Raw genomic sequence first — 25,467 nt, forward strand, 5'->3', positions numbered from 1 at the left:
TTATCTTCCAAACATATTAAACAGGCTGGGGGAAAGTTTGCGCCTCGGTATTTGGGTCCCTTTCCTATCGTTAAAAAGATTTCTTCTGTTGCGTTTCGTTTGCGTTTACCGTCTAGTTTAAAGGTCCATCCAGTCTTTCATCGTTCACTGTTGAAACTTGATACCTCTAGTCGTCGTGGTGCTATAGCGGAGGATATCACTGCCACTTCTCCGCCATCGGGGGAGGAGGCCTTTGTGAGAGGGGATAGTGTTATGATTGAGCCTCATGGCTCTGTTACTGACAGACGTGGGCGTAAGACTCCTCGAGAGTCAGATACTCTCGAGGAGCGAGAGAGAAAAAGACTGCGAGACATATTTGCAGCACCATCTGACGAGGAGTCTTTCGAAGGGTTTACGGAGAGAATGGAGGAGGGGCTGGTTAGCTCAGAGGAGGATGAGATGGATTGGACTCGGGTAAGGGAGGAAGTGGGTGCCACTGGCCATGATGGGACAGAAGATGAATGGGGACCTTCAGGATTAGACCCATGGTTTAGCTGGAGGGATGGGACGGGATCCACAGCTGGAGATGCTGTTGGGCGTAGTCAGAGGTGTTCCAGCTCTGACGAGGAAAGTGATGAGGAAACGCCCGGGTTAAGGAGGACAGCTGACAGTGATGAAGATTTGTAACTGGCATAAAATGGGGCTTGAGAGCAATTGCAAATTGCGTTGGGCAAGGTAATCTGGGCAAACGCTTGGGATCCGTGTGTGTGTGGGACGCTTCCCTGAAGACTTGTGTGCTTTCCTGTGCTGTGACCTTGACCTTCCGTCGTCTTCTTGACGGACGCCATCTCCTGCTTTGAGAACTCGGACTGAACTGACCACGGCTTGTCTTTCCCCCTTCTTGGACTTGGAAAAACTACAAACGTCTGCTTCTGGCTTTGATCTACGGAACGGAACTGGTCTACTCAACTGCTACAATCCTTGGCTGATTTACTCGTGTTGGAGATCCTGTCTGCTGTGTGTGTGGGGGAGCGACGCAAGTTACTCTAAGCACAGTGTTGGCAGCAGAGAGGAATCTGCTGCCAATTAGTTGCATTCTTTGTATCTTTTGTTCCTTGGCTTTCGTTTCGTTTATACCCAGGCTGAAGCAAGCAGTTTGTTTTTACCCGGATTAAACTCCGGTTTAATCCGGTTTATCTTTTGAACATTTACTTTTGCCCCTTTTTGCTCCTAAAGGCAAAAACTGCCTGGCCCTTGTGTTTTACGGGCATTTTTGAGTTCTGTAATCTAATAAACTCTGTTACTTTGAATCTTGTGGCGTTCTGTCCTTGACACAACTCCCTTTGGTTTTAAAATCCTAAACAATCAGAGATTAGAGAAGATCCACTCATGCTCTGTTGTTAGATTTAATAGTGTGTTCCTGCATGGCGGGTACTTGGACTGGCCAGCCTTTGTGGTCTCTTCCCAAATCTATGATTTTAGGATTCTACCAATTAAGGTTTTCATCAGAGGGCATCATTTGTAGTTGGAATTGAGAGCAGAAGCCACAGGAGTTGGGGCAATTTTATATCCTGGCACTACAGTATTGAAATTCTGTCCAGACAAAGATGCACTTAGTACCATCATTCCTTGACTCTTTCAAGGGCCAGCATTTTAGGTGCTAGAAAAATCTCTGCGTCTCCCTTGCTTTTCAGATCTAATACAATACTATTGTATTGTATTTCCACCATTACTATTACTATTCGTTTGCTACTGTGGTGGTGAAGTATCTTTGTTATTGACTGTATGGTTTTAACTCAATGAATATTGGAAATGCGGGATATTTTCCTAATAAAAAATGAGTACAGCGGCACTTGAATGTCAAAGGTAGAAAAAAAAAACAATCTTAGGCCCCTTACACATCTGAATAAAATCCCACATTTTCTACTTCAAGCTGGAATACATGGCAGTGTGGACTCAGATAACCCTGTTCAAAGCAGATATTGTGGGATTTTTCTGCCTTGATAGCCTGGATTATATGGCTCTGTGGAAGGGCTCTTATTCTTCCATTTGAATGAGCCAAATAAACAGCAAAAGCTTTTAGATTAACATTGAGTTACAGTCTCAGTTAGACTCGCTGAATCGATGGGAAGTTGTGAAGTGAATATTTATGAACCTTCCATTGTTTCATAATACCTCTGAGTGAAAAGGTTGTGACAGTGAAAACTGGCAAGCGCTCATGCACCTTCAATGGTTGTGTAAAGTGGGAGTTTCAGGCGTTGCTTGTTACATGATTGTGTGGCAAGCAACACCAGGGGGACCACTATCGCTTCTATACAACTGTTAAATGAACAGGATACCTTTTGTTTTCAATCTTGCAAACCTATAGTTCCATCAGTCCAAAGGTAAATACAAGATAGTAAATACCCTAAAGGCATGAACAAATACCAGGTGCTGTAGGCTGTGTCTTAGAGGGAGAAACTGGCAAAACCACTTCTGAGAAAGCATACTGGCATTGGCAAAGCAATTTCAGAGTATCCCTTGCCTAAGCAAGCTCTATGCAAATCATGGTGTTGTCGTCAGTCAAAAGGAACTTGAAGGCACATAGTCACGATCTCTGAAAAATGATGCCATGTGGCAACTCAAGCTTGCCAAGCTACTAAATGACTTAGATCAGGGGCCCTCAATTTTTTCAGCCACAGAACCCTTTTTGAAGCAAAGGTTTCTTACAGAGTCCCAATAAATGTTTATATATAATATAATAATGTATATATATCAGGCATGGGCAAACTTTGTGACCAACATAAACTTAACAGTATTTCAGTGGAAGACCCCAGGGGCCATCCAGACCAACTCCCTTTGGCCATGGAGGAAAAGTACACTCAAACCACCCAATGGCTGGGTGGCAACAGATGGCCACCCAGCCATTGTACTACTACGCCCGGGGCTGTGGCGCAGACGGGAGAGCAAGCCAGTGCAATTAACTGCAATGAATCACTGACCAGGAGGTTATAAGTTCGAGGCCCGCTTGGAGCTATGTTGTTTGTCTTGTCTTATGTTAAAAAGGCATTGAATGTTTGCCTAATATGTGTAATGTGATTCGCCCTGAGTCCCCTTCAGGGTGAGAAGGGCGGAATATAAATGTAAATAAATAAATAAATAAATACTACTACTACTACTACAACTACTAATAATAATAATAGGAGCCACCCCAGGGGCCATCCATTCCAACCCCCTTCTACCAAGCAGGAAAAGTACAATCAAAGTGCCACTAACAGATGGCCTCCCAGCCTTTGTAATAATAATAATAATAATAATAATAATAATAATAATAATAATAATAATAGCAGCAACTCCAGGGGCCATCCAATTTAACTCCGCTCTACCATGCAGGGAAAGCACAGTCAAAGCATAGAGGAATCTTTGTAATAATAATAATAATAATAATAATAATAATAATAATAATAGCAGCAACTCCAGGGGCCATCCAATTTAACTCCGTTCTACCATGCAGGAAAAGCACAGTCAAAGCATAGAGCAGGGGTCCTCAAACTTTTAAAGCAGAGGGCCGGTCCACAATCCTTCAGACTGTTGAGGGGCCAAATTATCATTTGAAAAAAATAATACGAACAAATTCCTATGCACACTGCATATGTCTTCTTTGTAGTGCAAAACAGCAACAACAATGAAAGAACAATACAATATTTAAAAATGAAAACAATTTTAACCAACATAAACCTATCAGGATTTCAATGAAAAGTGTGGGCCTGCTACTGGCCAATGAGATAGTCAAGTTAATTAGGATTGTTGTTGTTGTGTGCCTTCAAGTCATTTCAGACTATGGATGAGCCTAAGTCTAAAATTATTTATTTATTTATTTACTACATTTATATCCCACCCTTCTCACCCTGAAGGGGACTCAGAGCAGCTGTATGTACATACAATATATTATATTATTAGCATAGCATAATATTAGCATTATATATTACTATATTGAACTATACCACTATACTGTAATATTATATGTAATATATAACACATAATTAATATTATTATATGGTATTATTATTAGTATTATATTGTATAACATTATAATATTTTATCAATATTATATGTATATACAATATATTATATTGTTAAAACTGATATAAAAATATTATATTATAAAACTGAGGGCAGGGGCCAGGTAAATGACCTTGGAGGGCCACATCCGGCCCCCGGGCCTTAGTTTGGGGACCCCTGGCATAGAGGAATGCTTTGTGAAGCTGCCCCACAGAGCACACTTTGAGAACCACTGCCTTAGATAAACACTTTATTTTACCTTTCTTTTGTTTTGGCTTCCAAGCCAAACAATACTTTAACCCACACATGTCAAATGAAAGGTGTATAGGCTGAATGAAGCTCAACCACATCATTTTAAGTGCTCCATGAGGCTTTCAATGCCAGGGCAACATAGTTACATTTATTTAGTCTTACAATTACAAGGCATCCAGATGGAAACTGGTGGCCTCTGCAGATGTCATTGGACCCAGAAGCAAGGGTGTATGGGGATTTCAATCCAACTTGCAAGCCACAATTTGCTTGCCTTTTATTTTGAGCAACCTCTCCTAAGCAACGAGGAAAATCTCAGTGTCATTCAACTTTCAACGCTGAATAATTATACAAGCAATTCAAAAAATTCAAAAAAGTCAGATTTTGGCAGGTCCTTGTATCTCAACAAGCACTGAATGTAAGATATAATCTAGATCTCCCACATCACCTCATGGCTACTTCTCTCTCTTTAGTCTTCCATCTATCTGACTAGAGATGTGAAAGAAATGAACTGAATCTGACCTCTCCATAATAGTCATGCTACTAACTTCCATTTGACAACTGGGATTTTGTACTAAGTAGGTTATAGGTTTCTCTTTGTAACTTGGATGAAAGCAGATGCCAGAAGAATTGAAATTCTTTACAAATTAATAGCCTGTTTTCAAGTAATCCATATAATGAAAGCATGTCCTTGATCCTTTCTATAAAATAAAGAACAGACTCAGTTTCAGAGAGTCTGAAAAATTATGTGATCAGTGAGTAATATTTGCTTCTTCTAGCCATCATTATAGCTGTGTGTGCAAGCATATATCTGTATGTATATGATTTAAATTGTGGATCAACACAGAGGTGGTCAAGGTGTCATCTCACAGTAGCATACCACCCTCCAAAGCAGTTTTTTGGCTCTTCACCTCCTTTTTATATATTTTTCATCCAAAAAGGGGAAGAAGAATTACCTCTTATGGGAGCTATTTACCCTACAAAGCTATAGTATTATTTTCCACTTCTAACTACCATGGCGACTTGCTATGACATCCTGGGTTTGTAGTTTGGCTGAGAATTTTAAACGCTAGTCCCTACACTGCAAATGCCAAGATTCCATGGAATGTTGAAAAAAAACAGTTAATATGGAATATAGTGCTATTAATTGTGTGGCATGAAGGACTCTTAGAAGTTTCACCTTTATTCACATTTAAACAATTTGCAATTTTTATCAATTTTACAAAGTCAATTTTTCAAATTCTTTTTGTTGGGGATTTTTTTGGCAGTCTGTGAGACTCCAGATGATCTCAGGAACAGAAAAAGGGTCCATGGATCCAACAAACTGTTTTGGGCTGAATGTGGAAAGCTAAAGTTTAAAGGTTTTTAGGTAAATTTAAAGATAGAGAGGTTACTGATCTACGAGAGGGAAGATATCTAGATGACCCACATGAGGGCACAGGCACAGAGAAAAAAACAGGTCAGCAAACATTTTTCTCCTTTGTTAGTTGATATTTTAAGAATTTGGGTGCAAAATAAACTGCATATAAAGATAGTGCCTTCATTACCATCAAATTCAAAAGATTTTGAAGTTACCACTCAATTTCTCTCATCGGGAACCAATATATTGCTGAAGGAGCATGAAGCCTCAGCAGTATATGCACACTACATCCCAGGAGAATGGAAACATCCAATGGTATTGAGAATAGCAGGTGGCATTTCTGGTATCTACCAGACCATCCAGTGCCTTCCATGTCCCCCTTTGAGCTGCTCAATGTCTTGAGCAACAGAGCACCACTTGACCCACAAGGAGAATTAACCAACCATGGAGTTACTCTTGCAACAAGACATTTCAGGTGCCTTCTTCGGCAAAGTTTTAATGGGTTCACAAGTGCAATGCGTGAAATGAATTATGAGCAGGGTGGTTTCCAATGACAGAAAATTGGTTACTGCTCCATTAGCCAGATAGCCAAAAGGGGGGGGCTAGACAGAGAAGGATAGTCCATTGTATGATGGGAGGGGGTGGAAACAACCCTCATTTATTATATTTATGTTTTTTTTCGTGTCAGGAGCAACCTGAGTTGCTTCTGGAGTGAAAGAATTGGCCGTCTGCAAGGACGTCGCCCAGGGGACGCCCGGATGTTTTAATGTTTCCTTGTGGGAGGCTTCTCTCATGTCCCCGCATGGAGCTGGAGCTGATAGAGGGAGCTCATCCGTGCTGGGATTCGAACCTGGCAGCCTTCAGGTCAGCAACCCAACCTTCAAGTCACAAGGCTTTTATCCCCTAGGGCCACCGGAGGCTCCAGTGACTAGTTGCAAAACAGCTAATAATATAAACTATGCATTACCAAACCGGTGGGAAATGGGAAGTGGGGAGGGGGAATAACCAGCAAAAACAGACAATCGATTTTTGTCTAGCACCCCCTTTTGGCCTCATCCCGAATAACTGAATAGTACTGAAAATTGGAAAACATGTTCTGAGTTAGGGATAATATTGATACGTGCAATTGGAATTAAAACATGATATAGTCATTTTCACAATATAATTCCATTTCTTTGGCTGTATGCACAGTACGTACCTGCAAAACCTTGTCCTTGTCCAGGAGGATATTGACCTGGCCCTGGTGGATATTGACCTGGCCCAGGTGGATATTGGCCTGGTCCAGGGGCATACTGAGGATATCCATATTGTGTTGGGGGTCCAGGGTATCCGGGTGCTGCGTTCTTTGCTGGAAGAATAAAAGGATATTTCAAACACGTGTAAAACATCAGCCCATTATCTATGCCTAGATAGTTCTCAGAACATTTGTGTGATATTATATTTATGAAGGTAAATGCCTGCTAATGCCAATATAAGCTTTCATTATTTCCATTTCCATATTTCTTCCATTTGTGCAGACCACAGAAAACAATAGGTAAATCAATCTCTCTTTGTGTGTGCACTCACACATAAAATTGGAGGGATTACAGAGGGATAAGAGGGAAAGCAGGAAAAAAACCCTTTGCAGATACATTATTGGTAGTTATTGTGTGAGAGTGAAGTAATGCTTGGGAATAACTGAAGGCAGCCTATCCTAACACAGAGAATTCTGTGATAGGAAGAAGGGGCCTTTGTTGGGGAAAGAAAGACAGAAAAACGGGGTGCCCCTCTGGCTCAAGAGTCAGTTGGGGATGGTTGGAAAAGTCTGTGATGGGAGTCAAGTGGGAGTGGGGTTTGGTAATACCTAGCTTATATTATTAGCTGTTTTGCAACTAATCACTGGAACTTCTCAAACCATCAATTACCCTGCCCAATGCACTAAATAAAATTGAACTACTTTGAAACTCTACTGACTTTAACAAGCTTTATTCATCTTTAAACAAGGGGAATCGTGCTTACCACCAAAGAAGTAATTTCTGCAATAAATTTGTGCATAGCAAGGTCACCTGAAAGCCCAGGATCCAAATACAAGGAGGGATTTTATAGGTGGTAGTGGTGGGGGGACATAGGGCAAGGTGACAGTGGCTGGCTTCCAATACTAGGAATTGCAGAGCCAACCTTGAAAAGGAAATTGCCAAAGAAGAACAAGTAGTTTATCGGGGGGGGGGGGGGAGGAAATCATCATCCAGATGCTTGTCTGCACCAGGCAGGTAACATTTGCACTTTCTTGACCTCTTATAATCTTACTAGCTGTGCCCGGCCACGCGTTGCTGTGGCTTAGTCTGGTGGTGTTGGTCAGTCTACATTAGGTTGTATTTATGCTGTGACCTCCACCCTTCTTTATACTCACATTAGTAGTAGTATTTGAAGTCTGTTACCTTCTTCAATTTTTGTGTTGATTGATAATTGCTTGAGATTCCTGTTGTCTTTGGTTTGTTGTTAATCGTGATGTCTGATTCTGCTGAGTGCGGTTTACATCTTATTGTGGTACGATAGTCTATTTTTTTTTTTGCCTGTGTAGGTGTTTATTATTGTTGTTGTTGTAGTGGTCATGAAGGCTGGATAAGTTAGATGTTACTGTATTTTTTTTGGAGGCCCAGTGTAGCAGTGACTGGCCTCTCAGCCTCAGTGCCTGGCTGCTTCTTACCTGTGATGGTGTAGATTCTTATTGTTGTTGTTGTTGTCATTGTTATTATTGTAATTATTTTTTTGGAGGCCAAGTGTGAATGTAGGGATTGGGGAGGTGGATGAGCACTGAATGGCCTTGTAGACTCAGTGCATGGCTGATTCTTGCCTGTGTAGGTCTTTATTATTAGTGGGTGAGTGGATGGATAGATGAGTGGATGGATAGATACAGTGGGTGCTCTCCTTGTTTCCTTTATTCCTACGCTGTTCCCTTTCTCTGCTCCGATCCTGAGCTCGCTGATAAGAACACACTGGTCAGAAAGGAGGGTAAATATAACCGGATCAATGGTCTTTCTCTCCCTTTTGCTCTTGGCCTTCCGGGCAGAGAGGGAGGGCTCTTGTCCTTGGCGTTCCTTCGCTTCACTTCCCTCCCTCCTTCCTTCGTTCTATCCGTCCCAGCCTTTCCTGCCTGCGGATCCATGGAACTGGGTCAATGGGTTGGATGGCGGGGAAAGGGAGAAGGAAGAGGCCTCTAATTGAAATGCATGGGCTCCATGCCATGGAATGCTGGAATTTGTAGTTTGTATGCAGTCCAACCCCTTTCTTTCTTTTTGTCATGGAGGAAGAACCCACCCAAACCTCTCAGACAGATGGCCATCCGGTTTAGTTGTGTTGTTATAGTCACAATGCGTTTTTTGGGTACAGATTGGGGTTTTGTGGTGTGATTGTGTTGTTACAATCAGGAGGCAAGGCTTTTGCGTTTAGTTGTGTGCCAAGTTTCGTATTTCTGGGGTGTTTAGTTGTGGTGTTATAGTCACGATGCATTGTTGTGAGTTTTTGGGTCCAGATTGTATTTTGTGGTGTGATTGTGTTGTTAGAACAGGGAGGCAAGGCTTTTGCGTTGTTTTGCTAAGTTTCGTATTTCTGGGGCGTTTAGTTGTGTTGTTATAGTCATGATGCTTTGTTGTGAATTTTGTGGGTCTGGATTGTGGTTTTGTGGTGTGATTGTGTTGTTACAACCGGGAGGCAAGGCTTTTGCGTTGTTTTGTCAAATTTTGTATTTCTGGGGCGTTTAGTTGTGTTGTTATAGTCACGATGCGTTGTTGTGAGTTTTGTGGGTCCGGATTGTGGTTTTGTGGTGTGGTTGTGTTGTTGTAACCGGGAAGCAAAGCTTTTGCATTGTGTTGCCAAGTTTCGTATTTCTGGGATGTTTAGTTTTGTTGTTATAGTCACTGCGCCCGCAACTTTATCCTTTTATATATATAGATGAAGACATGGTTAATATTTATGCTGATTGGGTTTCACTTTTTAATAAACCCAAATTGACCTTTCTCATGTATTTCTTAAAGTTGGAAACCCTGAGAACTTTTTTAAAATGGCATTTTTGATAAATTGTGATAAATGAACCAACATGTACTCTACTGAAGTAACATTCAAATCATTATTCCCAATTATATCTGACCTGTGATCTTCCCTTTTATTGAAGCATTTCAAATTAATATATTTACATTTTAAATTGAGTAATACAACCAAATGAATTTTGGAAATTTTGACAGCAGTAAAATTCATACATAAGAGTCAAGAGACTTGCAAATATGTATATCAATCAGAATGTATATTGTTAGACTGCATGCATAATACAAATATTTACGTGTACAAAACATACAAACAGATAGAACTAGGAAACAACTTTGTCAAATATCCTGGGGAGCCAATTTAGCAGCATTATTGACCTGATTCAACATAAGGCATTTTCCTATGTCTGTATCACATACTGTTTCTCAAGATTACTGTGACTGTTTATTTATACAAAAATTACTTATTTTCTCTGCTAAAGTCAATGTGCCTTTAACAAATATTGGAAACATTATTTTTTCTGGCATTAAGTCCCAGAATCGCCTTCTAAGTAAGGCCATCAGCTATGGCTATAGGGATTTGAGAAATTATAATAGACCGGGAGTTGTGTGGTCCTGCTATACTAATGAACTGCAATTCCCAGCAGCTCTAGTCAGTATAGCTATTGATAAGGAATGCTGGGCTTACAACACTATGTAACATGATTTTTGTTAGTGCGTTATAAATGACATTTCCTAATTGGTTCTATCATAAAAACATGAGAAAAGTTTATTAAACTGCAAAAACTTTGTTTTTGTCTGCACATTGAAATGTTAAAGTGGCATATTTTCATTAAGGAAAATTACAAACAACATGCCTACACTGAAGAAAATGATAGTACTTCCCCCAGCCACAAAAATTAAGTTTCTGGAATATACTAACTACTTTCAAAGTACAGTAGAGTCTCACTTATCCAAGCCTCGCTTATCCAAGCCTCTGCATTATCCAAGCCATTTTTGTAGTCAATGTTTTCAATATATTGTGATATTTTGGTGCTAAATTCATAAATACAGTAATTACAACATAACATTACTGCGCATTGAACTACTTTTTCTGTCAAATTTGTTGTATAACATGATGTTTTGGTGCTTAATTTGTAAAATCATAACCTAATTTGATGTTTAATAGGCTTTTCCTTAATCCCTCCTTTTTATCCAAGATATTCGCTTATCCCAGCTTCTGCCGGCCCGTTTAGCTTGTATAAGTGAGACTCTACTGTAAGTATCAAACAATTAAACAGGAAATAATACTTTCAAACCAGGAACAGATTTGTTTTCAAATTTTATTACATATGCAATCGGCCCCAGCCAAAGTAAACCAGGAAAAAGAAACAAATAGTTGGTATATGACATGGATCACAGTTCAATATATTCCATAAGTCTCCAATTGGAGATGGATGTTTTGAAGCATGTTCCAAGGTATCAACGAAGAAAAAAAAATACTTACAATCCATTTCTATGAATCTGTGTCAAATCGTTTCTGGAAGGAAAAAAAAGTATTTTTATCTATTTGTACTTTGTCCTCAGTTTAGTATTTGCAAATTAATAAAAAAAAAGAAAATGTCAACAAAACTCTGTCCATTCTTTTGCACGACTGGGGAAAAGTACTCTTTCCCGCAGCTGTGATATTTAAAGATTTTCTTGCTTTCTTTCTTAGAATAATGGTTGAGAGAATATAGAAGTTATAGTCCAAAGAAGAAACGTTTCTAAGCTCTGATCATATCCCCTCCTTAGTTTTCTTATGCCCCTTTTAATCTGAGCTTGGGGAGAAGCTACTCTAACTTTCTCACACTTTTGGTCATCCTGTTCTGCTTTGTAATATATTTTTTGAGATGGTAAAGCCTGAAATTAAATATCACCATAAAAGGACCATCAAAACCAGAACACAACAAATCCAAAAATACGCAACTTCACTAAGAATCAAGGAAACATAAAATTATATAATGATGAACTATTATATATAGATTTAACAAAATCATTAACTAAAAATTACTAAAATCCATACAATCAAATAGCAAGTACATAAACCCAGAATAAGGAACAATCATTAAACAATTTTTTCAATCATGTTAGAAGTGAATTGAGGCAAGTCACTTCTGGTGTGAGACAACCGGCCATCTTCATATACGTTGCCCAGGGGGTGCCCAGATGTGTTACCATCTTGTTGGGGGGGGGGCTTCTCTCATGTCCCTGCATGAGAAGCTAGGGCTGACAGATGGGAGCTCACCCTGCCTCACGAATTCGAACCACCAACCTTTATGTCAGCAGTTCAGCCAGCACAAGGGTTTAACCCATTATGCCACCACAGTTCAAATGAAACAAATGAAATCCAGCTATTTAAAATAATATAACAGAACTGGAATGAGACAATGATAACATAAATGTTGTCAACAGCTGAAACAATCATAATCAGTAGTGGCCAGTTATTGAGTTCTAATTTTTAAAAATCTGGAGAAAATATTTTTCAGGAATTACCTAAAGCAGGATAAGATCAGTTATATAGCTGTTGGGTACACTTGACATGTGACATCCTCAGAGGCCTCGCAGCCTCTGAGGATGCCTGCCATAGATGTGGGCGAAACGCCAGGGGAGAATACTTCTGGAACATGGCCACACAGCCCAAAAGACATACAACAATCATGTGAGAACAATTTTCTGATGGGAACAATTGGGTATATCCTACACATTATGTTCCTACATTTTCTTCCCTGGTGGAAACAAATACATCAATGAAAGATAAAAGCACGCAGAAAAAAGAGACCCAATCGCATGGAGAAAAACTACAAACTAGTAATTAAGAGTGGTGAAAATGTGATATATCAAAAATCATAATTATAATGAAGTAATACCTCTATCGGGCAAGCTAGAACTATTATTTGCATTTTTGATCTTTAAAAACAGATAGCCCACTCTGGCATCTACAAAATTATAAAATTTACTCTTGTTTGCAAATGGGGGTGTACATGGGTGGAAATAGATTTTAATCCTCTACCTATATTATGGTCCTAATCCAGACTGGGGGACTGTGTGCATCATTATTTGTAGTGGGAAGAAGGCACCCATTGGTGTCAAGCGGGATCTTCCCGCATTGCAAATAGCAAGTTTGGGAGCTCTAGTTTAGTGTAGGATCTTGATGGTTAAAGGATTAGCCCCCTTATCATATGGTCCAAATCCAATTCGCTCCTCTTCCTATTTATTTATTTATTTATTATATAGCACCATGATTATACATGGTGATATAAAATAAAAATACAATAAAAAACCATGTTGGATAATACAACATTAGGATGAGCAATCAGGATTTTCGAGCATGCCAAACCACCAATGAATTCCTTTTTACTTCAGGAGAGTTTAAATAAGAAAAAAGATTAGGACAGTACAGTCCTATATAGCTATCAACTAAGAAAGACAGTGATTCGATTTAAATCAAACCAATTTATTTGTAACACTTATCTGAATGACTCAATTATTTAAATCACTCATGAAGAAGATTCTATTTCATTATAATTTTTGTGGAATTACATTAATATTTGATATAACCTTAATACCTATATTAAGGCTGTAACTTTCAATCATTAAACTGTCATTTGAACCAGTTTTAAATTAGTTTTCAAAAAATTGATCACTTGGCTACATTCAAATTCCTCTTCCTCATCCATTCATTGGCCTTTTCTATTTTTGCCCTTAGAGAGAGGCAAGGCCAACAGAGAGAGAGAGAAAGAATGAGAGAGACAGAAACTAAATCTACACTGTAGAATTAATGCAATTTAACATCACTTTAACTGCTACAGCTCAATGCTATGGAATCATGAGAGTTGTAGTTTAGTGAGCTCCAGCACTATTTAGTAGAGATGGTTAAAGACCTTGTAAAACTGCAACTCCCATGTGTCCATAGCATTTATCTAAGGTGGTTAATGTATTGTCAAATTGCACTCATTCAAAAGTGTAGATCTATCCAGAAACAGGGAAAGAGATGAACCTTCAGAACAGAATCAGAGGCCCCCAGTCTGTTTCAACTGCCACTACCTTGACCTCACAAAGAAAGATGATGATTCAGGCACAGTTCCATGATGTCCAGATCCAGGCCCAGAATTGGATGAAAAAACGGCTCTTTCTCCATCCCAAGTGTCACTGCCCTGACCTCAGAGGGAGGGAGAGAAGAGGCAGGCATAGCAAAGATAGCCTTATATACAGTGCATGTGTGTTTGTGCCTTCAAGTTGCTTGGTGTCTTATGGTGATCTTATGAATTTCATAGGATTACTTAGGTAAAGAATAAGTGGTCTTTTTGTTTTCATTGGAAAAATAACACTGGGAAACACACATTTTGGTGTCTCAAATATTATCCATGTGTCTGGGTATATCTGATCTGCTGATTGCAAAAATGGCATCAGTTTTCCCCTATCAGCTCTAGTTTTTGAGATACAGAACATATGCCAGACACCAGTTTTCATCTGCTCGCCCATAGAAAATCATGACGACCATATCTAAGAAACTAGAGCTGATGCTGTCTATCCAATGTAATTTTCTGAATCAGTGCCCCAGTAACTGTTGGAAATAACAACCTTCTCAAACCTCCACTAGTTTTTTGCTGTGTATATAATTCAGATTGCTTACTGTATTGTAATGTGTGTACTGGTATGCAATTTTACCATAACTCTTTGTTGTGGGAGGGGCTGCAGGCCATGTGATCAGGTCTGGGTTTGTTCAAGACTCAGACTCCATTTCAGAACAGTATGCTTTTAGACTTCAGCAGATGTATGCTTTAAACTTCAGTAGAAACAGTATGCTTAGAGACTCCACTGGACTTTCAGACCAGACAGAAACTCTATTAGACTCTCAGAACAGAGAGATGCTTCAGACTATGGACTGTTGATTCTAAGAAAGATGCCCTGTGTTATCTGCACAGAGAAACTGCTTCAAATTCTATCTGTAACTGCACTGATATGCAAAGTACCTGTATGCTGAATACATGAAGTTTGTGAGCAAACCAACTATGTTACTTTTAAAGGAGTCTGCTTATTTTTGTCTCTCAAAAGCATTATTTATAGGCAAATATGTTTTAAGGGAGAGTAGATGTTTTTGGCCAACTAAAAGAACACTTCTGAAACTCTGCTGTATTTGTATGTATGTATGTATATGTGTGTGTGTGTGATTTTGTGCTCTGACATATCTTTGTGCCTAACAGAACAAAGAGATGAGATATCTAAATGTATCAGTCTAACAACTGGGAAACCTGATTGCCTTGCATGAATGCCTTTCCAAAGATCATAAAATCTCCAAAAGTTATGGAGATGTCCATTTTCCAAAAGTAACAGGCCTAAAAAATAAGAATTGTTTTGGATGGGGCTGTGTAACTGACAGCACCTGGCATTCACTAGCAGCCTCACATCCAAATATTAACCAGAGGTAATCATACTTTGCTTCCAAGATCAGAGTACACTATCACCCTGCATATATAGTAGAACTCCAACTTCTATCAGCCCTAGCCTGCATGTCCTACAGTGAAGGATGATGGAATTTATCATTCAATAAGATAATTTGAGCCATAGGGCCCTGGTCCCTAAGCGATAAGAATTCTGACTGGCAAAACTAACATGTTAAGTTGAAATCAGCTAAAAACTTCTTAAGCAATGTTGTTTGCTGGGGAAAGATTAGGCTAGGTCATGTGGCATGAAGGTCACAATTTCTCCATTTTCAGCAGTCTTGTGAACATAGTTCCATGCAGGCTTTGCAAGGGAAAATTCCTGTTTTGAGCAAACAGGAACAATTACTGTAAACCTGCACTGCACTGCCAGGAAATGTAGTTTTTCACTCGGAACAATACAGATCAATTTCACAATGCTGGGGTTTATTCAAGTCAAACTGCTTTTTAAGAAAGAACCAACTCAACAGCAGAGAAAGTGATTGTGATCTCTATGTAAACAATTCACATTGTTTCACATCCTGCAGTCTTTGAAGAAGAATGTGAAATTTGCTTGATAGTTTTTTTGTCTACAATATATTCGCTATAATGTAGTCTACATGATATAACACAGTTTAGGCCACATATCAGTACTGGAACAAGCATTACTTTAAATACTTGGGTCTTGAACCACTTAGGACTTTTTATATGATATTACCTTGTATTGAGCATGGTAGAATATTTTAAAATTTGAGATATTTCCAAAATCGGTGTACTTATGGAATATTTTTAAATGACTAGATGGCACTGATTTCCCCCTGAATTTTCAGGAGAAGGTGTTGCTTTTGTATATATTATTTTTGTTACTTTGTATATTTTGTCTGTGATACGTCTAGTTGGTTTTTTTGTTGTGTTTTTTTAAGGAAAAATGTGTCAAAATAGCCATGCTGGCTGGGTATTCTGGGGAGCTGTAATCCAACAAGCTAACACTTCCAGTCTATGATAAATAAAAACTAATAAGGAAGTAGAGCTCATATTTCCTGTATTGTGCAAAGAACCAAGGAACAATGAGGAGAGAAATACGTCAAAAGTTTATGCTGTCCCATTCCTTGTTGAACTTTGCTCTTCTTGGGTGTGTCTTGCCATTTAGTACACTATGTAACACAATTTTTATTTCTGGGTTATACATGTCATTTCCTAATTGGTTCTCTCATAAAAACCTAGAAATAGTTTATTAAACTTCAAAAGCTTTGATTTTGTGGGACATCTGTGCTGTGGTTTTTCAATGACTATTTCATAGTCTTAGCCAATTCAACATAGTTTGTGGCACTCACAAAAAGAAAGTTTATAGAGGATAACAACAACTTTCAAAATGAGTCCTGGAAAAGTAAACAGGAAATAACACTTTCAAACCAGGAACAGATTTTTTTTCAAATTTTGTTACATACTTTTATTAGGCCAACTTTGCATCCCTTTTTAAACCACCCTTATCCATTTAGATGATTTTGGAGCATTTTGGATTTTCAAATAAGGATTACTCAATCTATATTTGAATTAACAGGGAGAGGGGAGAACAGGAAGAATAATCTTGTTCATTGGCCTTGCTCCTTAAACCCCAGGTATTCAACACTTTCAAAAAGGAACACATAGAGATGTATGTGCAAGTTCCTCCACTACAAACTCTTTTGGATATAAAAGTCCTTGTTTTGTACAGATGAAAAATTGCCTGATACAATCCCAACCACCTATGAGTACATTTACCCTGTTTAATTGAAGCAATTTTGACAACACTAACTGTAGCTCAAGGCTATGGAATCATGGGAGTTGTGATTTTACAAGGGCTGCATTTACACTGCTGTATTAAAGTATTAAGATGACTTTAGCTGCCAAAGCTCAATGCTATGGAACTGTATAGGCTGTAGTTGGGCGAGGCACCAACAAACACTGGGCTCTTCCAGACCTTGGGTGCATCTACGTTAGTGTTTTACAAACACTGGTCTTCCAGGTATTTTGGACTTCAGCTTCTGGAAACCCTGATCATTGGCTCAATCAGTTCATGCTTCTGGGAGTTGTAAGTCCAAAACACCTGGAGATGTTTGGGAATTATTGATCTACACTAGTGGAGTCCAACCTTTGGTTTTCCGGTGTTTTGGACTTCAGCTCCCAGAATTCCTTATCATTGGGCAAGCCAGCCTGGCCTTCTGGGAGTTGGAGTCCTAAACAGCTGGAGGGCCAAAGGTTGGATGGCACAAATCTATACTGTAGAAGAGGCATGGGGAAACTTTGGACCTCCAGGTGTTTTGGACTCCAATTCCCACAATTCCTAACAGCCTCAGGCCCTTCCCCTCTCCTCACAGCTGCTTAAGCTTAAGCAGCTGAGTGGGAAAAGGAAGGGGTCTGAGGCTGTTAGGAATTGTGGGAGTTTGAGTACAACCACTTGAAGGGCTGAAGTTTGCCCATGCCTGCTGTAGAATCAATGCAGTTTGACACCACTTTAGTTGCCCTGTTCAGGTATCAGCCAGCAAGACAACACCTTAAAGCAAGAAATAGTTTCTAAGATCAACAGAGATACTTGCAGGAACACCTCAGCAATCGGGAGTCCAAAAGTGGCAGGCTAAAACCCGAAACCTCAATCAGTGGCTGACGCCAGATGTGAGACTCCCTCTTGGGCACACAGAAGACTGGACGACTTGGAAGGCATTCAACAGACTGCACTCTGGGACCACGAGATGCAGAGCCAACCTTAAGCAATGGGGCCACAAAGTGCAGTCCACGACATGCAAGTGTGGAGAAGAGCAAACCACAGACCACCTATTACAATGCAGCCTGAGCCCTGCCACATGCACAATGGAGGACCTTCTTATAGCAACACCAGAGGCACTCCCAAGTAGCCAGCTACTGGTCAAAGGACATTTAGTATAATGCCAAGTTGTTGTTCGCTTCTGACAGCATAGATAAATAGCTGCCCAGACTTAATGATATGACATCCGGGGATTGGTAGTTTTACAAGCTCTATAACCTTCTCTGCAAAAGAGGACTGGTGCCTCACCAAACTACAACTCCCCAGATTGAGTCATATCATGGAAGTTAAAATGGTGCATTGATTGTACAGTGCAGGTGCACGCCTTGCAAAGCTACAACGCCCATAGCCTTGAGCCGCTTCCATTCGACAATGTTGATGCACCCGAACTAAAGCCCAGGTAGTGAAGCAGCCCACCGGAAAGACTGCGGGAAAATGGGAAGGGATCTCACCTGTTCGTGAACGGAGCGAAAGCTAGAAGGCGGAAGCTGCTCTTGTTTTTAAAAGCCAGACTAAAGCGGGGAGGGAGAAAGGGGAGCGGAGAAACCGAAAGCACCCCGAGAGCTCGGTTTTTGTTTACTTTCAACACTTAACACCTTTCTCGCCTGAGTATACTGTACTACGCAGGCACCTATGACCATAAGGCGCAATTACACTGTAGATTGAAGACTGTTCGACACCCCTTGAACGGCCTTGGCTCAATGCTATGGGATCCTGGGATTTGCAGTTTGGCGAGGCACCAGAGCTCTTGGCCAGAGGAGGCTAAAGACTTGCCCCTTCACACTACAGCATGAATCCACTTAAAACCCGGTTTCTGCCTCCTACAGAATTCTGGGGTTTGTAGTTTGTTGAGGCCCAGAACCTGTCTTGCTGAGCTGTTTAAAGCCCCTTCCCTAAAAAGGTTTTAAAGTGTATTTAAAGTGGATCTAAGCTCTAGTGTGATGAGGTCAAAAACAAGTCCCACGAGCACAGCATTGGATCAATATCATCCATATCTGGTGAATGACCACAAAATGCAAATCCCAGGATTCTACAGCACTGAGCCAGGGCAGTTCAGGTGGTGTCAAACTATTAATTCAGCAGTGTAGATGTACCCTTAGGAGGGGAGAAGCGTGGTTTTGGCTCTGGAAACCTCGGCCATGAAACCCTCTTGAGTGCCCTTCGACAAGTCTTTCAGTACCCCCCACCCCCCACCCCCAAATAGACAAACATTGCCAAGAAATCCCCATGGCAGGGGCGCAGCCTTAGGTCGGAAACAACAACTAAGGAAAGCATTCTCCAGAATGGGCACCAGATGGGTTTTCAGTTACCTTAGGTCGCTTCTCCGCTCCACTTCCCTCTGGTTTGCTCAAGAGGAAAGCAAAAGAAAGAGCTCGGTGGTTTACGGGAAGGGCGGATCTGGGGGTGGAGATAAGGTGAAAAAACCGAGCCGGGAGGGACGAGGGAAGAAAGAAAGGCGAGCGAGGAAAGAGACGTCAACAAGCGACCCGAGGGAGAGGGAGAGGGGGAGAGAGCGCGCCTGGGAGGGCAGACAAAGCAGAGCCAGAAATGCGATTAGTCCGGCAGCGAGGAAGGAGGAATTCCGGCGTCAAGGAGATGATGTCAGGGATGGAGTCTGTGTGAAAACAACACGACTGCCCGAAGACGTGGTTTTCCTGTTCGGATCCCAGGGCGGGTGCCAACTCCAGGGCGGGAGCAAGAAAAGGCTGCGCTTCGCCTACTTGAGATTACATACCTTTGAGTTTATTCCCCCCCCCTCCAATTTTTATTAATTTTTCACACACATTAAACATAAAATGAATAAACGTAGACACCAAAGTAAAAAATAAATAAATGAAATAGTCCGATTCAAAAATGACTTTATAATATTCCCACTTACATCCCTAGCAGCTAAGGCCCGTTCCACATAGCTACATAACATCCACATTGAACTGGATTATATGGCAGTGTAGACTCAAATAATCCAGTTCAAAGAAGGTATTGTGAATTATCTGCCTTGATATTCTGGATTATATGACTGTGTTGAAGGGCCCTAAAACAACTAAACTCCATCCCCACACATGTGTATACAGCCATGTATGTGTGTATTTGTGTATAAAAGGTAAAGGTTTCCCCTGACGTTAAGTCCAGTCATGTCTGACTCTGGGGGTTGGTGCTCATCTCCATTTCTAAACCGAAGAACCGGCGTTGTCCATAGACACCTCCAAGGTCATGTGGCCGGCATGACTGCATGGAGCGCCGTTACCTTCCCGCCGGAGCAGTACCTATTGATCTACTCACATTGGCATGTTTTTGAACTGCTAGGTTGGCAGGAGCTGGAGCTAACAGCGGCCACTCACGCTGCTCCCGGGGTTTGAACCTGGGACCTTTCGATCTCCAGCCCAGTGCTTTAACGCACTTCGCCCCCGGGGCTCCCTGTGTGTGTGTGTGTGTGTGTGTGTATGTATATATATATATATAGGTAAAAGGTAAAGGTTTTCCCCTGACCTTAAGTCCAGTCATGTCTGACTCTGGGGGTTGGTGCCAGGGCCGGCCGGAGATATTTTTAAATGTTAAGCAGGGGGCTAAAAAGCGCCCCCGCCACCGGCCCCGCCTCCCACGCCCTGGCCCCGCCCAGCGTGCCCTGGCCCCGCCTCCCACGCTGTGTGGGAGGCGGGGCCAGGGCGAATAGTGCGGGGGGCGGGGCCAGAGTTGGCCCCGCCCCCCGTGCCCTGGCCGCGACCAGGAAGTCAGGCCCGAATGGCCTAGCTGTGCTGTGCGCGTGCGCACAGCACAGCTAGGCCATTTTGCCCTTAGTAACAAACTAAGGGCAAAAATGGCTTATCTGGCTGTGCGCATGCGCACAGCACAGATAGGCCATTTTTGCCCTTAGTTTGTTACTAAGGGCAAAATGGCCTAGGTGCTTGTCGCGGTTTGGCGTGGGCGCGGGGATTGAAGCCCCGCGGGCCCGCGCCAACACCGGAGGCGTCGGTGGCGCTACGGGTCGCTGTCGACGCCTCGACAGCGCCCCTAGCAGCCAGCGCCCGAGGCGGCCGCGTCAGCGGCCGCCTAGTAACAACCGGCCCTGGTTGGTGCTCATCTCCATTTCTAAGCCGAAGAGCCGGCGTTGTCCATAGACACCTCCAAGGTCATGTGGCTGGCATGACCTTGGAGAGTGTATATATATATATATATATATATATACACACACACACACACACACACACACACATATACAATTTATTTATTTATTTCTATACCACTTTTCTCACCCCAGGGGGGCCTCAAAGTGGTTCACAACATAGTAAATGGCAAGGATTCAACGCTTCATATATCCATATAAAAAACATTACAAGGCTGAGAGAGTGTGACTTGCACAGGATTACTCAATGGGTTGAGTGGTGAGTCAAACCCTGGTATCCAGCTTTGTATTTTTCTATGTGTTTTAAACATTCAGGCCTTATGGTATAAGCTCCAAAATCATCCACATCTTTGCTTTATGGCGGCTCACTGTACACAAACTTAAACCTATTGTGCAGAAAATTACCTTCAGACTACCTGTATAAGATGTTTATGAAACATAGATAAATGTTACGTTTAGTCTTTAGTAAGATAGCCATCCTTGGCTTTAAAATGCTTTTTAGAAATTCGAAAAGCAAATCTAATGTGAACTTACCACAGTGATTTTATTGACAAAATGTGTTCAAAAAGCATTGCCTTTGCATTCTTCTGAGGCTGAGAATGTGACCTTTCCAAGGTCGCATGGTGGGTTTGCATAGGTGAGTGGACATTTGAAGCCTGGTGTCCAGAATCCTGTAGTTCAATGTATTACACCACACTGGCTCCAAATATAGGTAATGTTAGGGCTAGATTAACAATTAAGCAAATTAAGCAGGGCATCAGGGTAAAGGATATCATACAAACTTGTGAGGTTTACCATGGGACATATGGCACAAAACTGCAAATTGTGCAGCTGAACAAGATTCCACAAAAAAGTGCTTCGACAATAAAAAGATTGCATTTACAATAAGTACAGTAGAGTCTCAGGTAAACGGGCCAGCAGAACATTGAATAAGTGAAAATGTTGGATAATAAGGAGGGATTAAGGAAAAGCCTATTGAATGTCAAATTATGTCAAATTTTACAAATTAAGCACCAAAACATCATGTTTTACAACAAATCGACAGAAAAAGCAGCTCAATATATGGTAATGTTATGTAATAATTACTGTATTTATGAATTTAACACCAAAACATTGCAATGTATTGAAAACATTGACTACAAAAACATTGGCTACTAACAATTAACTACAAATAAAAATAGAATTGCATAAAATGAACTTACAGTAACAGCACTGTCGAAAATTAAATCCATAAAAAGTTCAGTCCTTGCTGCCTAGAGATGCGGGCAGGAGGCAGACTGCATTGGATAATCTAGAACATTGGATAAGCAAATGTTGGATAAGTGAGACTCTTCTGTAGGAGAAAACCTTTCAAATATAAAGTGAAAGGATACAAAATTAAAACTTATAATGCTGTAAGTTTTGTTTCATTTCATTTAAAAATAACATTTTAGTTTACAGTTTATCATTGTTTATATTTTGAATTGGATCTATATAAAGGTAAAGGTTTCCCCTGACATTAAGTCTTGTTGTGTCCAACTCTGGGGATTGGTGCTCATCTCCATTTCTAAGTTGAAGAGCCGTTTTCCATAGACACCTCCAAGGTCATGTGGCCATCATCACTTCATGGAGCGCCATTACCCTCCTGCCAGAGTGGTACCTATTGATCTACTCACATTTGCATGTTTTTGAACTGCTAGGTGGGAAAAGTTGGGACTAAGAACAGGAGCTCACCCCACTCCCCAGTTTTGAGCCACTGACCTTTCGGTCAGCAAGTTCAGCACTTCAGCGGTTTAACCCAGTGTGCCACCAGGGCTCCTAGATCTATATAGGGACATCAAAATGTTTTAAATGTTTGTGTTTAGGGCCTCTAAAGGTCTTAATCTAGCCCTGGATAGTGTCAAGACAAAGATTAATTTGAGTTTGGGTTAGGAAAATACACCCACAGTTTGCCCCATTAGAAATGGGTGAGGACTGGGATACCTTCAGTGTTGTTGAGATGAGATGTGGCTTATTATAGAACTAGGCAACAAGCCACACCTTTTGAAATCCCTTGTTCTACACAACTATTAAAAGTAAAGGAGGCATCTCAAATTTCAGGTTGGAAAAGTCCAGCAAATGTACAGAAATACAGAAAGGGGTTGTATGCACACTCACAAATACCATTGTTCAAAACCAATTCAACAGTCATGCCAGAATCCTATGGAAAGATGGGATTATAGTTTGCTGGAGTATTTAGAATTTTCTAGTCCCTCATGTTCTCCTGGGAAACAACGCTTAAGCCCACTATATCTCACTTTATCTTTCATGGTAACATGTTATGAGATCCTGACAATTCAAATTGCACCCCTTCAACTGCAATTCCATAGGATTCCATAGGATATACCCATAGTAATTAAAGTGAAATATAGCACTATATTTGCATAGTGTGGATAGGCCCTTAATTATCTCACCAAACTGCAACCTGCAGGATTCCAGGGAAAAAAAATCAATTGAAATCATATGAGAGAATGCTGCTGGAATATGGCCATACAGCCCAAAAAACTCACAGCAACCCTCATGAGAGTGCTACAACTCTGTAGTATAACTACCCAGAGAGAGAAGGAAGTGTCCCGTTAGATCTGATGTTTAATAATGGTTTATCTTGGCAGAATAATGTGATTTATCCTAGGTGAAAATACAGGTCAGTTTGTTTTTATTCAGAAGAAAATATCTAGAACTGTGGTTTTTGAAGTTCTCCAGATATTTTTGGACTGCAGCTCCAGCTTTACTCAACATTGGCTCTCTTGCTTGTTGGGAGTTGCAATCCAGAAACATCGGATGAGTTGCATCAGTCCCTATCCTGTCTACATAGGAGGGGGATTACTCTACAATAAATGTATTTGGGTGAGAGATCACCAACAAATGTCAGCAAAAGGTATAGACTATTTTTCAGAGGAAAGAACTGGCAAAACCATCTCTTGAGCATTCCTTAAGAAAACACACACACACAAAATTATTATAGGTGACTTGAAGGCACATGCACACACAAACATATTTATGATTGCCAAACCAGAACTATTTCATGAAGTCTGGTGGTTTATTTTACAATAACTGATTCCTTACATTCTGAGGTTTACACTATGAAAAAGAAGTATTCGTCCAGGCCTCCCACCTCTGTTTAAAATGTATGTGCTTTTGTTTCTATATATTTATGATTATTCTCACCTAAAAAGGGGGGAAACACAGAGAGAAATACAAGTACACAAAACCTAAGTCATCTTGTACAGATGGGATATGATTACTAGTATATTTAGTAGGTGATAGAGTCCTTTCATACTACACAATTACAGCACTATACTCTCACTTCCACTGTGTGGCTGCATCCTATAAAATCCTGGGACGGGTAGTTTGGGGAGGCATTAAAATCTCTGGCTGAAAATTATACATACCCCTCCTTAAACTACAGTGCCACGGTGGTGTAGTGATTTCCCTGTCACTCAGCCAGAGAAACCTGTTGGGCGACATTGGGAAAACCACAATCTCTCAGCCTCAGAGAAAAATAAAGGCAAAGCCCATTGACCAAGAAATCTCAGTGATAGGTTCTCCTTAGGGTTCCATGAGCTGAAAGCAATGTAAAAGTACACAATAACAACAAAAGTGCAATTCTGAAGCCATGGCAGCTAAAATAGCATCATGCATTTGTAGTGTTAAAAGAACCTTAATCAAGGTGGAATTTTGTGATATATCTATATCTATATCTCCATACATTCTGGTAATATTCAGTACATTTAATGGTGTTAAGCAAATACTTTGGTGTTTGACTATAGAACACGCCCACTGTAAGTCCTGAATGTTTAATACATGTTACAATAAACTACATCCACTTCCACGTCATGTCCTTCCCAAGTTATCTTTTTCATATGATGCATGTACACATTTTGAAACAGTTGTGGCTTTTAAAATTATTATTGTGGTGCATAATTTGTGATAATGTGTGTTAAGGAGCAATGCACCAGTAAAGAGCACTTCAACTGCATGACCCCTCTGTATTGTGATCGAAGTCGGCAGTACTTACTTATATAATGCTATTTACTATCTTATGTGTTATCATGGTTCATATACTTCTATGTAGGCAGTTCAATTTGATACAAAGTGTCTTTCAAATGCATCAGGAACCCATTCCACTATAGAACGTCCTTTAAAAAATAACAACAATTGCAAACTGAAAAGACAGGCAAGGAAGGAAATAAGAAAACAAGAACAACATCTGAATCAAATCAAAGTCTATTTACTCCAGGATTTTGATCACATAGCTGACAGAAACTGATAGACAGAGACATGCTATACCTAGTGGTGTTGACTAAATAATGTACCACAGAATCCTTTTACTAGATTTTCCTTTTCCTAAAGAGTGGTGTTCTCCTGACACCAGAGTGTTTTGTCTTAATGGAAACTGGTTACAGGAAGGCTGTGTTGCCTTGGGAAATTATGGTGAT

General features: G+C 40.6%; 1 protein-coding gene across 2 annotated transcripts in view; it reads right to left on the minus strand.

The window, feature by feature from the left end:
- plscr1 (phospholipid scramblase 1) overlaps window positions 1-19,470 on the minus strand; it is a 33,541-nt gene extending 14,071 nt beyond the window's left edge. The window contains exons 1-3 of one of the 2 annotated variants that reach the window (XM_003226989.4): window positions 19,200-19,470; window positions 11,135-11,167; window positions 6,828-6,977 (exon numbers count right to left, since the gene is read on the minus strand). In XM_003226989.4, the coding sequence (XP_003227037.1) occupies window positions 6,828-6,977; window positions 11,135-11,141 (157 nt within the window). In that variant the 5' untranslated portion in view covers window positions 11,142-11,167; window positions 19,200-19,470. Of the gene's footprint in view, window positions 1-6,827; window positions 6,978-11,134; window positions 11,168-18,341; window positions 18,488-19,199 lie in introns of those variants that run through there. The other variant, XM_008120055.3, reaches the window with a different exon arrangement.
- Between the last annotated feature and the right edge of the window lie 5,997 nt (window positions 19,471-25,467).

The sequence above is a fragment of the Anolis carolinensis genome, chromosome 3, assembly GCF_035594765.1.
Source record: "Anolis carolinensis isolate JA03-04 chromosome 3, rAnoCar3.1.pri, whole genome shotgun sequence".
In the NCBI taxonomy this organism is placed as follows: domain Eukaryota; kingdom Metazoa; phylum Chordata; class Lepidosauria; order Squamata; family Dactyloidae; genus Anolis; species Anolis carolinensis.